General features: G+C 39.4%; 1 protein-coding gene across 1 annotated transcript; it reads right to left on the bottom strand.

The window, feature by feature from the left end:
- Positions 1-663: 663 nt before the first annotated feature.
- Positions 664-4962, bottom strand: LOC110882544. The gene is made up of 5 exons (XM_035978332.1): positions 3252-4962; positions 2998-3169; positions 2719-2888; positions 1784-1884; positions 664-747 (listed from the first exon to the last, which is right to left on the bottom strand). Exons 1-5 carry the CDS (start codon positions 4960-4962, stop codon positions 664-666), a joined length of 2238 nt encoding a protein of 745 aa, XP_035834225.1.
- Between the last annotated feature and the right edge of the window lie 9256 nt (positions 4963-14218).

Here is a 14218-nt window from a genome sequence, read left to right as displayed (position 1 = left end):
ATACCTTCTCCTGTGCCTCTAAGAAATGGGCTGCTTTTACACTGACATCATCTTTAAGTTGGATGATGTCTTTTCGCTGAGCTTCAATTTTATCTTTATAATGCTTTTCATTCTTTGATAAAGTAAAATTTTTATTTTTTATGTCGTTGTAGTCTTGAATCAACTCAGCGTTGTGTAATCGATATGCCTCATTTCTTTCTCTACACTCAGGAGTGCAAAAGACAGAAAGTATCTCTTCACGTTCTTTAGTAATTTCTCGAGCCAGGGGTTTGTTAAACATAAATGCTGAATTTTGTGATGAGTCAGCATTGTCATATGATTTGATTAGTGAGATCAGCTCATCTGACTTCATTTTGTAACAGTTGCAGTCGGTTGTCAATATTATTTGATTAACATTTCTAAACCAACTACAGTTCGCCTGATCTGGAATCCCTTTTATAGCATCCAGAAGCTTTCTGTTGCTCATGCGAGTAGACACCACCATCTCTGCCTTCTCCATTTCAGAGAGCAGTTCAACAAACCGGCCAATCAATGCTTCTATAGATTCACCAGGAAAGCATCTAAATCCTTGGAGTTCCTGCTCAAGCACCTCTCTCTTAGAAGACATTTTTAAGAAGAGATCCCCAAAAATGTGCGTTTTTTAACAATTTCCTCAACACAAGCTCAAAGCGAGAACCCGTGTACTCGCCAACTCAAACACTTAGCAGTTGAATGAACGAACCAGCTTTCAGAACCACACCTCAAAACCTGTCAAAACCGTTATCACAAACAAACTCCCCGTTTTTATTTATTTATAAAATAAACCCCCATTTTAATTAGAATATTATATAAACTATTTTAATTAAACAATCATTATTATTATTATTAATTATGAATATTATTTAGATTTAATATTGTAATAAAAACCTAATGATAAGTAATGATTAACTAATGATAATATTATTAGAAAAAGAATCCTAAAAGTCTAATCAAATTTTAACCTTAAAAATAACCCGTCACTTTCAGTTTTTTTATTTTTATTTTTTTTTAAATTCCTGACATTTCAAGTGTCACGAAAAATTCTTTCTCCTTTGGTTTTCTTCTTTCTCGACAGCCAAGCAATCCCACGTTTAACACATCAACACCTATTGGATACCAATGGTGATAGCCGGAAACAATGGTGGTAGCCGGAAACAATGGTGTAATTGACAGTGATAATGGAATAACGATGTATGGTGCAAAGCGGTGATCGGAGAGACTGCGACTCGAGAGCTTGAAGATGATGATAGTGTTCTAAAGTGGTTGCAGGTGTTGCTCGGAGAAGATGGTGATGATACGAATGATAAAGATGAACGGAGAAGGTGAACGATGACTGATGATTCACAGATGTGGAGGAGTGGTCTGAGGAAGATGAACGGAAACGGAAAGGATGGTGTAAGGAGGTGATAACCGGTGATCAGTGGACTCGGGAACTCACCACTCGAAACCTTGGTTGCAACTTGTGATGAAATGGCAGTGTACTCGAAACCTGGTGACAGACTCGAGACCTCTTGAAACTCGATGTGTCTGATTGCGACTCGAGAACGAGGTTGCGACTCGGAGATAAACAACTCGAGACCAAGAAATAAATGATAGTGACTCGAGACTGTGAAATGAGTGAGTCGAGACCTCTGTGAAAGTTGATGAGTCGAGACTGTTTGAAAGATGTGAAGTCGAAATCGTGGTTGCGACTCGAGACGGTGAAGCTTGCAACTCGAGACCGTGACTCGAGACCTAATGAAGATGAGTCGAGACCTGCTGAAACCTGTGACTCGAGATCTTGTGAGTCGAGACCAGATGAGTCCTTAAGAATGGGACTCGAAACCGTGAAAGCTTGAAGATGACAACACACGTTTCTACTATTAGCTGGAAAGAGATGATATTCAAAAAAAATATTATCAATGTAGCTGAAACAAATCTCCGAAAACTTAGGAACCTTTTCAAATCAACATATTTCCAGAATTTTAAAAGATTACGTTTAATCTTTTTAACAACCTTTTCAACAATTGAAACACCAAAATACACTGATTTTTGATAAAATATTGATGAATACTACGAATAACACGAAGAACGCAATGAACACAAATTCCAAATCTTGAATATTTGATATCAAACCGAGCCTAAAAACAGGTTCTAATGGCTCTGATACCACTTGTAAGTCCCGTTTAACCGGATCTTTCAATGATATCAAACAACCAATTGATTGTGCGGAATCCAATCAATTGGTGATTCAAGAAAAACACGAAAATATGAAAATACGAAGAACACAATACCGAATCACTTTCCAACTTGCACACGTTCTATTACTATCAAAGCAAAACGTCTAGTACAAGTTGACACACTACAAATCGTTGACACACTACAAATCGCCTCCCCTTCTCTGATTCTCTCGAATTGTGTAACTAGGAGGTTCAAACCCTAAAACAAGTTGAAAACTTGTTTATATACTAACTCAAGCCCAATTCCCTACATGGGCTCCCCTTGGGCCTTCTTAGCCCACATGGCCTAAAGCCGATGTTTTCAGAACCGGACCGGAGGTCGACCCGGTCGCCTTACGAGGTCAAAGGTCGGACCGGTCCGACCGGTTCGACCGGATTTAAGACCCGGATTACGTCATAAATTATATAAAAATATAGAAAAAATATAGAAAAAATAGAAAAAAATTATGCATCATCAATTTACCAAAAAGAAAATACTAACCTTCGGATGGTTGTGAATCAAGGTCAATTGGTAGTTCCTCCTCATCGAGCATATTTTCTAAATCATCATAGTTAAGCTCGGCTTCCTTCTCGTCTTCCACCACCCAAAATTCGTTTTTATCAATGCCTTGGTAATCAACCGGGTCATATGGCCTTTTGCTCTCATTTAGCCTAACAAGTTTAAATGTAAAATCTTTTATTCAATATCAACAACTAATAATAAGTAAAGTTTGTGCTTGTATCATACCTATTTTGTAGACGTAAGTTGTAATGTACATACACGAGATCACTTAGCCTTTGATGCTCCAAGCGGTTCCTTCTTTTGGTGTGAATTCTCTCAAAAACACTCCAATTCCTTTCACATCCAGAAGAGGATGCGGTTTGACTTAAAATTCTTACGGCAAATTTTTGCAACGCCGGTACATCTCCACCGAATGCTTTCCACCACTCATCTAATCATACAATTAACATGAAAATATAATTTTGTTATAATATATAAAACTAATATCGTAAGTAAACATTAAGTAGACTAACCGGGACGCTCAAGCTCCACGGAATTCAAAGCAATAGATCGACCAAAAGTACCTACTTTATCCCGAAATTTTGCCAAGTGTGAAATAGTTATTTGCACACTATTATCTAAACTCGTTAACTTCTCAATCATATCAAGCACCCCTACCCATGCCTTATCCTTTTCTTCACGATTATCTTTTTCATATTGAAATATCGGATTTAGCCAATAAGCTGCTGCATGAAGACTTTTGCGTAACATCTTATCCCAACGTGCATCAATGATATCAACATACCTCTTATAGTTACGTCTTTTCCTTTTAAACAACTCTTTGATTCCTTTTCTTATCCTAAGCATACCTTCATAAACGTAGCCTAATGAAGGCTTTTCATCGGAATCACAGATACGCAAAAGTCTCAAGATAGGAGTCATCACCTGAACCGTTATAAAACAATTATTCCAAAACTTCGGATCTAAGATAGTGTCTTTCACATCATTAGCTTTAGTCACTTTCAACATCTTTTTGAAATCAAGAGAGGTTACTAAAGCTTGCAAATCATGCTTATGATCATGTAAACTCTTCAATGCAATGAATGATGTGCCAAATCGGGTGGCCCCAGGACGGATAATTTCTGTCCAACCGGGTCTTTTTCTCAACCAATTTAGAGGGTGGTTGTAGATGAAAATTGTAATTCGTGATGCAAGTTGTATCAAAGTAGACACATCTTCCATTTCTGAAACATCCTTCAAGATCAAATTTATACAGTGAGCCGCACAAGGAGACCAAGAAATCATTGGATATCTATCACATAATAATCTTCCCGCAGCTTTGTAATTTGCAGCATTATCAGTGACCAAGTGAACAATATTCTTGGAACCAACAATCTCAACAATTTCACTAAACAAATTGCATAAACCTTCAGCATTACTCTCAATATCAGAAGCATCAACAGATTTGATGAATGAAATCCCCGTTGGACAATAAACCAAAAAATTAATTAGAGCTCTTTGTCTAACGTCTCTCCATCCATCACTCATTATAGTGCAACCTCTTTCAGCCCATTGCTCTCTATAAGAATCAACTATAAGTTTCACAGATTGCTTAGCATCTTTCAACAAATTTACACGAACTTGATGGTAGGAAGGTCCCGTATATCCATGCCCCATGGAAGCTACTTTACTCATTGCAATTGGAAAAAGGGGAGAATTTACGGCATTCATAGGTATGCATGCATCATATAGCCACATGGCTACAGCTAAATCTGTATCATGAACTCTTTCCTTACTTTGCCATACAGATCTAATTGAAGGTTGAGTATGATCATTTATACCTCTTGAGAAATACGATTGTGCGTTGTCGGATGTTGAAGAAGCTTTCCTTTTACCAAGACTTTTTGATTTTAGTGTGCTACCCGTCTCAGTATCTAAAACAACTGTATTTTTACCTTTTTGTGTACTCTCTTCAAACAAAATTTTCATTTGACACCTTACATCCGCCGGGACCTTTAAACACGCAGCTACATTTCCTTTAACTCCACCAAGGTGTTGTTTCATTCGGTTAATGCCTCCCCCACGAAATGACTTGTTGCAAAATGTACAAATGCGCATCTTTTTACCATTTTCATCTTGAGCTTCGGTAACATATTTCCATGTGATATCCGTCTTCGCGCGAACATTAGAGTGGGCGGTCGACTCGGATTGGGGATTAATTTCCTCTTCTTCTTGTGAATCCATACTATACAAGATATAAAAAAAACATAAAAGGGATTAACATTTATTATTTATATAACATCATTGTCAAATTCACTTCAATTAACTATCAAGTATCAATTATCAAACACAAATCCTGCAAGAACCGAGTGATTTAAGTCTTTAACAGAAACTGAATCGAGAAATTTGTTACTTTTAAACACAAATCCTGCACTAACTATCAATTATCAAACACAACAATCAAGAATCGAGAAAATGCATACAATAATCAACTGTACAGAGAATCGAGACCGAGATTAATTAAGTAATTAACAGTTTAACACTAAGAATCAACTAAACTAACTATCAAACACATTACACAACAATGAACAATCAATTGTACAGATAATCAACTCCAAGATCTAACAGAAAAAAAAAGTAAAGATAACCTGAAAGGAATCGAGTTCGAGACTAAGATGGAAGGATGAGAGATCGATGACTGATGAGGCTTGGAAAGTTGGAAGGATGAGAGATCGATCGATGACTGATGGAGCTGGATTCAGATTTGAAGAAGAAAAGAACCGGATGGAGTGATGGAGGCGTACAGAAAGAAAAGACCAAAGGAAACTGATTAGGTTTTGTTATTGTTATATTTTCCATCAATTAAAAAAAAAATTAAAGGTAACTGGCCCGACCTGATTGCACGTAACCGGCCGGCCCGACCGCCGGATCCCGGCCCGACCGCCGGCTTCATGCAGAAACGGTTTTGAACAGTGAACCGGCCCGGTATACATTACGGTTCCCGGCTGGACCGGTCCGACCGGCCGGCCCGGTCTGGTTTTCAAAACATTGCCTAAAGCTTGGGCCAAGTGACCTATAAAGGTCCACAACCTAATATAAACTAACCCGGTAAGGCCCAGTTCGTAACCATAACCCGTTATGTTAATTTGAAGCGCCAGTCTCACACTTTAGGGCCTAACAGTGGGATTCAGCGGAGAAACAAAAAATACATTGGGGGACATCAAACTTCCTATTTATATAGAGGGAGTGAATTTTGTTCAAAAATTCTGTGTTATTGATTGCTTATCTTGCTGTAATGTTATCCTTGGCAGGCCATGGATACACGATATAAAGGCAGTCCCCTCAACATATCATCAACGTGTCAAGCTTCCAACTCCATGGGGTGTGGTGAAGATAGAGAGTGATCAGCAAAAGGTAAAGAACTGCTACACTTCTTCAATGAAACCAGCCTCCAAGCCGAGGGAAGCATAGCAATTAAAGTATCCTCCAAGGGACGTCATGGAGGCAAGAGAGTAAGACGTCAAGGATATTCTGTTGAACCCAGAGGATTCTGAATCCAAAATTTTTATAGGATCCGGGATCCTAGATAGTATTGAGCAGGATTTAATATCCTTCTTGAAAAGATGAAAATCTACCTTTGCTTGGAAACATGAAGACATGACAGGTATATCTAAGGATGTTATTACTCACAAACTTGGTATTGACAGGTCTTTCAAGCCAATACACCAAAAAGGAGGAAATTTGCACCCGAAAGAAATGCCATTATCCAAGAAGAGGTAGACAAATTGCTTAAGTCAGGTATGATGTTGGTGCACGAATGTCTAAAGCCTGCGTCTTAGTCTTAGTCAAGCTTGTATAGGGTCTAGGGGTCTTATATGTATGTTTTGTAAAGTATAGGGGCTGTTTTGTAATTGTTATGTTGTTAAGAGCTGATTTCGCTCCTAATGACATTGTGTCATTTGGAGCGAAATCACTTGCTTCTGATTTCGCCCGAAATGACACAGTGTCATTAGGAGCGAAATCAACCCCTATATATAGTCTTGTGTGTTTTCTCATTTGTATCCAAATGTCGACTGTGTAGCCGAACTGCTGCTGAATTTTTCTGAGAAAGTTTAATGAGAAAACGTGTTTAAAGTAATCTGCATTCTGTTTCTACTCCATTCTACTTTGATTCAAGCTGTTTGTGTATTTCCGCTGCATAAACAGTCGTGTTTAGCTCTGATTAACTCAATTGATAGTCAATAACGATCCTACAATTGGTATCAGAGCCAGTTATGAGCTAGAATACCAGAATCAAAGCTTTTTTACTACACTTTTTGAATTTCTGGACATTGCCACGGACAAAATGGACTGAAATTTGGACATATTGTGTAAAATTGACAATTAAAAAACCCTTGAGAATTTCAGATCAAAATACGGCTTAAAATTGGTAGAAAATGTCTCGAAACCTGATTTCGCTAGAGGGTGTTTCTGGTTGATTTCGCTCCAACAGTTCTAATTTCGCTCGAGAAGTAGAAGCTAAATCAGTGATTTCGCTCGTGATTCTGATTTCGCTCGAGATTCAATCACTGATTTCGCTCATTATCTGTTGATTTTGCTCCAAAGTTTTCCAAATCTGATTTCGCTCGAGATTAGCTGTTGATTTCGCTCCAAAAAGTCACTTTCTGATTTCGCTCCAGAGAGTATTTTTTTTTTGATTTCGCTCCAAAACTTAAACTATGATTTCGCTCTAAATTCAGTCTTTGTATAAAAAACATGGTTTGAGAGTTTAAGTCCGTTTCGTTCGTGATATCGTGTTGGGAATTCAGTCTGTGTAGAAAATTTTTCAGTAAAAATAACCTGTTTGTCAAAAAGTTAAAAATTTTTCAGAATTTGTCACCTAAAATGGAAAATCAAGATTTTTACAACCTTTTCGCGGGTAGCGGCATGACGGCAACACAAAGTCCGGCAAGCATAGTTCAAAATGTCAACATGGAGAACGAGCTAGGAACAATGCAGAAACCGCCAAAGCTTATGAACTTGGATGAGTATGCCGGATGGTCGGGTCGTTTCAAGAATTGGGTACAAGCCAACCATTTTGAGTGTTGGATGAAGATAGAGAAAAGATATGTTCCACCTGTTGATGGTATGGGATTAGAGAAAGGCATTGGAAGTTTTACTGAAACCGAACAGAATGATTTTAAGGCGGAGAAGAAGATGGTCAGTATTCTCCAACAGGCCATACAAGAAGATATTCTTGTGCTGTTACAACATGATGACAACTCGCAATCGATGTGGCAAGCATTAAAGTTGAAGTTCCAAGGCAGCGTCTCTATGATCAAAAGCAAGAAAGCCCTGATCAAGAAAGAGTTCGACATCTTTACCGGGATGAAGGGTGAAACAACGAAGCAGTTGATTGAACGTTATTGCCATCTTGTGGTAGAGATGAAAAGATTGGAGATTACAAAGACAAACGAGGAATGGATCGACAAGTTTTCCGACGCATTACCTTATGATGAATGGGGAACATACTTAATGATGTTGAAAAATAACTCAGATTTCGTGAATTTGAATCTCAGTTCATTTATCGAGAAGATAGAGGCTCATGAGTTGGAGTTGTTGAAGATAAAGAAGATGAATTCAGCAAATGTGCAGCAAGACGTATCTCTTTACAACAAAGGAATCACTCCTGTTGCAACAAATCAAAGTCCAAAGATACAAACGGGTTTTAGTGCTGATACAAATTCAAGTGCTTCTACAAACACTCCACAATCAAACAAGCCCTCACCGTTTATGAACTATGATAAAAACTTCAAAACTCAAGAACAGCCTTCACCTCAAAGCTCTACAAGTTCCAACAATCAGGCTTACGTTTCTAGGGTGCAATGCAACATCGCGGTGAATATTAAGAATGGAAATGAAATTACTGAAACAGCCGCGAAACAACACATTGCTTTACTGGCTTCCGTTTTAGAGGCGTATGAAGGTTTAGTGGCGGGAAGGATCGGTAATCCGGATATGACAAAAGAGGATTACGAGCAGATCGACCGTGAGGAGCTTGAATTGATTGATATAAAATGGTGCATGGCAAGTTTGGTTAGTAGGGCACAATGCTTTATAGAGATTACAGGCAGAAATAGTCTCTCAGGTCCTGATCAGAAACTAGGGTTCGACAAATCAAAAGTTACCTGCTTCAAGTGTAAGGAACGTGGTCATTTTAAGAGAGAATGCCCGAACCGTGAAGTGAAAAACCATCAGAACCCATTCACAAACGATTATTACAGGCAGGCGATCTATCATCGACCTAACCAACAACCTGCTGTTCAGAGGCCGCAAATCGAAAACCAACCGGAAAAAGCTCTTATCGTGAATCAAGATGATGAAAGAGTAGCTGAAGGTTTTACTTGGGATAAATACATCCCTGGAAGCGATGGCCAGGCCATGATGACAGAAATTGTTGAAGTACCGGAGATGGTGACTGAGCCAGAAATGGTTGTTGAGGATGTTCCTGTTGAGAATGTGATTGACATTGAAGAAATCGCTGCAGAAGTTTACTATTACCAGTCAGAATAGGAGGTATTGGCAAGTTCTATGAAATCAATAATGCCTCCTAAAGTGTTTAAATCTTTTGCAGGTTATTTCAAAGAACCGACGACTGGATCGTGTCCAAGATACGAAGAAAAGAAAGAAGTTGTCGAGGAAATGATAGACGTGACGAAAGAGTTGACTGGAGAGACATTGAAAGATATCGCTGACAAAGCTCTCATAGGAAAGCTAAAAGAGGTAGACACAGAACTCGAGAAGTCAGAGTCTGTCAGTACCGTGTCAGTCAAACAGGAGTCGGATCAGAAATCTGGAGTTCAGGAGGTCAAAGTGTCTGAGTCTGAGTTGAAAAATGTCGGTAAACAAGATGTGAAAATTGTGTGTGATGAACAGGTTGTTGTTGAGAAAGTTGTTTCAATCCCTGAAACACCATGCCAGAAGTGTTTACAACCGTGCATGGAGTGTCTTGAGAAAGACACTAAGTATCAGGAATTGAAACATCATGCTGATATGCTTAAATTTGACATTGGACAAGTCAAAGAGGCTTATGATACTCTTGCCAGGTCAATTAAAATGATCCGAAAAGAGAGTGTTGAAAATGACAAAGCAACAAAATTGGCTAAAGCAACACTTTTTGATAAACAAGTTGAGTTTAACTTTCATCTTGACACGATCGCTTCACTAAAGAAAGAGCTTGAATTAGCTAAAATTGAAAATGAAAGGATTGATAAAAAATTGACGAGTTATGTGGCTTCATCTTATGTTCTTGAACAAATTGTCCCACAGCAGCCACATGCTGCACCAGTATTTAAGAGCATTCCACCCCCAATGTGGAATCATTATACGCAAAAATATCCAGATGGGGTGGAAGGTGCTTTGAATCTCAAAGTTGAGATTAATTGAGGATGATTTGCCTGAAAGTATTGATGTTACATTTTCTGCATCCGACACCGACAACGACAACGAATCACATGTCATCAAAACCGTTGTCGATCAGGTGTTAGATAAAGAGAGTGATAACTCTGAGAAGTCTCAATCTGAGAAAGCTGTTAGTGAGTCTGAAGATGAGGGTAATTTCTTGGATCGATTCATACCGAAATCGGACAAAAGTGCGAATGATGATCCGATTATGGTGGTATACACTATGATTGGAACAGACAAACTTTATTCCGATTTCGAGTATCCTCTTCAGAACGTGAAGATTGAGAATGTTGAGAAAGTTTTCAAGCTGGTTGAAATGAACATTGATGAGGTCAATAACAAAGAATTCTTTTCAAATCCTAAAAAATCTTTTGTTACATCACGTCCTACTAGCTCGGGACAGAAAGAGTGGGATGGTAAGGGTAATAACAAGAAACACAACTTTAAAAACAAAGGGATCGGTTTTGAGAAGAAGACGGCTAAGCAGGTGGTTAAGCCAAAAGAGAAAATGAATGATATCTTTGTCGCTGGACCGAGTGTAGATGATAAAAAGGACTACATCTTTAGTCTAAAGGCCGTGGACGATTTCAATGTAGCGAAAAAGTTGAAAGAGGAGACAGTCACATCAACTTTTGTCGAATATGACAAAAGAGTCTGTTATCGCTGTAATGAAATCGGGCACATGGCAAAACAATGCAAGAAAGTGTTTGAAAAATCTGTTCAAAAACAAATTGTTCAAACACAGAATGTTCAAAACCAACTGTTCAAAAACCTCGACCAAAATCACCGATTGATACAAAAGGTAAAAAACCAATGGTTTCTCCGATTCGCATTCTAAAAAGAGGAGAATCTTTGAAGTCCGAGGATAAGCCAAAATCGACCTTCGAGGTTGGTGAATCTTCCAAGTCTCGCAAGACTTCAAAAATTTATCCTAAAACAAAAATTTTTGAGAACCAATCATGGGTTGCGAAGTCGAAACCATCTGTCGAGGTCAAAAAGATGGAAAATGCTTTGAAAAATGAAACAAAGGTAATAAAAGATGATGTTGTTGAGTTTGAAAATGAACTTGATAAATTTCTTGCTGAGTTTCCCCCGATTAACAACAAAGTAAAACCAATTATGAAAAAGGATGTTCCTAATGTCACATTTAACTTTCCTAAAACAGATGAGAAGTGTGATGTAGTGTTTGGTACTGTTTCTGAGGTTAAGAAATCATGGGCATCAATGTTTGAATAAGTTGATTTGATGCTTACAGGGGCTGCCCAAGTCTATCCTTTCGAAGTGGATCATGGACAGTGGTGCATCGAGACATATAACAGGGACGCTAGCTCTTCTTTACAACGTCAAATCAATAAATGGAAGTTATGTGGGCTTCGCGGGAAATCAAGGCGGGAGAATTGTTGGACAGGGAACATTGACAAATGGTGTCATCTCATTCGACAAAGTGAACTATATCGTAGAGTTGGAAAACAATTTACTTAGCATTTCGCAAATATGTGATAAATCTTTCAGTGTACATTTCACAAAGAATGAGTGTGTGATTTTAAAACCTAGGTTTAAAATCCCTGATGAGATGGTGTTGTTGCGCACTCCGCGGGAAAACGACCTTTATATTCTTGATATGAGCGTTGCAACACCAACAACTCATCAAAAACAATGTTTTGTGTCAAAATCAAAAGCAACGGAAAAAGAAACAATTATGTGGCATCGAAAGATGGGCCACATACATGTTCGTAAAATGAATTTTCTAGTACACAATAATTTGGTAGAAGGTGTAAACTTAAAGAATTTTCACTTGTCTGATGATTGTGTAGTGTGTAAAAAAGGGAAGCAGACTCGGAAGTCACACCCACCGAAGATACTTAATTCGATCAGGTTACCTCTTGAGAGATTACACATGGATCTCTTCGGGCCTGTCAACGTAAAGAGCATCAGTGGAGATTTGTACTGCTTGGTGGTGACTGATGACTTTACAAGATTCTCGTGGGTCGTGTGCTTAGAAAGAAAAGATCAAACTTTTGAGTCGTTGATGGTGTTGTTAAAGAAGATGGAAATGGGGTATAAGCTGCCAATCCAGAGAATTCGCAGTGACAACGGAACGGAATTCAAAAACAACAAAATGTACGAGTTTTGCAATGAAAAGGGAATTCTTCATGAATTCAGTGCGCCGTACACACCACAACAAAATGGCGTTGCTGAACGAAAGAATCGGACCCTAATAGAGACAGCTCGAACAATGTTAGCCGATTCCAAACTACCGATCTTCTTCTGGAGCGAAGCAGTATCTGCAGCTTGTTATATATTGAATCGTGTACTCACTGTCAAAAAGTACAAAAAGACATGCTTTGAGTTGCTGCACCGATACAAACCGAATCTTGAATTTCTAGAGCCATTTGGGTCTCCGTGTACGTTTATTGATGAGAATGGAAAATTTGGTGCTAAATCAAATGAGGGTTTCTTTGTAGGTTACGCAAGCCCGCTGAAGAGGGTGTTCGTACCGTGCCTGGGAAAGTGATTCAAGTTCAGCATGTGGATTGTTAGAAGCACACCCCATCACCACAACTTCCCGGACAAAGATTCCTGTTCGATTACGACAAGCTCTAGGAGTCGTTTCAACTACCGGTTCCGCCGAGTGACGAGGAACTAGCACTTCTGTACCAGTACCAGCAATCTATGCCACAGGAGCAAGTGCCTAGACCACTAGTAGTTCCTCCACCCACCAAGGGTACTCACAATGATGAAGCCGGACCGAGTGGAACAGCTCACGAAACACCAGAGGAACCAGCTCCAACATATGACGATTCTGACAACTCAGAGGCGGAACCCATTCCGACCTTTGACGTGGAACCAAATGATACTTCGACGGAAGCTGAGGATCAAACCATTGATCTTGATATATCAAACTTGCAATCGGAAGTGAATGTGCCCGACACCATGATGCCTAGGACTTTGTCTCACCATCCATCAGAGCAAATAATTGGTGACATGCAAAGTGGTGTCAAAACCCAAGACCAAATCAATCGAGCCCTTACATGTTTTTATTCTTCTGTTGCTCATTTGCAAGAAGAATTCTCATTAAAGTGTTTTATTTCGCAGATCGAGCCCAGAACTTACAAAGAGGCGTTGACTGACGTTAGCTGGGTAAATGCGATGCAGGAGGAACTGCTACAGTTTGAAAAGCTGGGTGTTTGGAAACTTGTTGATCTGCCACAGAATCAAAAGTTAATCAAAACAAAGTGGGTTTTTAAGTGCAAACGGGATGACAGAGGAGTCGTGGTGAGAAACAAAGCATAACTGGTGGTACAAGGCTTTAGTCAGCAAGAAGGCATCGACTACGACGAAGTTTATGCGCCTGTTGCTCGACTCGAGGCAATTCGGATCTTCCTGGCGTTTGCGTCATGGAAAGATTTTAAAGTGTACCAGCTGGACGTCAAATCTGCCTTCCTTTACGGAAAAATCAAAGAATAAGTGTATGTGGGACAACCGCCGGGGTTCACAGATCCACTACACAAAAACAAGGTCTATCTGCTGGACAAAGCGCTTTACGGACTTCACCAGGCCCCGAGAGCCTGGTACGAGACGCTTTCCCAATATCTGTTGGCCAACGGGTTCATCAGAGGGACAGTAGATAGAACGTTCTTCACAAAGGAAGTGGCAGGCCATTTGTTGAATGTGCAGATTTATGTTGACGATATCATTTTTGGTTCCACCAACGTCGATCTTTGTAAAGAGTTTGAGAAAGTGATGAAGAAAAAGTTTGAGATGAGTTCGATGGGGGAGATGAAGTTCTTCCTCGGGCTGCAGGTGGAGCAGATGCCCGATGGAATCTTCATTCACTAAACGAAATACGTGAAGGACGTGCTTGACAAGTTCGACATGACTGAATGCAGTCCTGCAGCAACCCCCCTTGCACAGAATAACGGGATTTGTCCAGACAAAAGTGGAGTGAAAGTGGACGAGACACTGTACCGGTCAATCATTGGATCTCTGATGTATCTCACAGCTTCCCGTCCAGACATCATGTATCCGACATGTCTCTGTGCCAGATATCAGTCGA

This window comes from Helianthus annuus, chromosome 10, assembly GCF_002127325.2.
Source record: "Helianthus annuus cultivar XRQ/B chromosome 10, HanXRQr2.0-SUNRISE, whole genome shotgun sequence".
In the NCBI taxonomy this organism is placed as follows: Eukaryota; Viridiplantae; Streptophyta; class Magnoliopsida; order Asterales; family Asteraceae; genus Helianthus; species Helianthus annuus.
Note: the sequence above shows the minus strand (reverse complement) of the source record. Positions and strands in the feature narration are given on the sequence as shown.

What these genes read in the sequence shown, in the direction of transcription:
- LOC110882544 (XM_035978332.1), bottom strand. Translation starts at nt 4,962, where the DNA reads ATGGATTCACAAGAAGAAGAGGAAATTAATCCCCAATCCGAGTCGACC. An exon ending in CAAAGGCTAAGTGATCTCGT is followed by an intron (nt 2,889 to 2,997) that starts GTATGTACATTA and finishes TAAACTTGTTAG; the next exon opens with GCTAAATGAGAGCAAAAGGC. An exon ending in CACAAGATCTCGAGTCACAG is followed by an intron (nt 748 to 1,783) that starts GTTTCAGCAGGT and finishes CGGTTTTGACAG; the next exon opens with GTTTTGAGGTGTGGTTCTGA.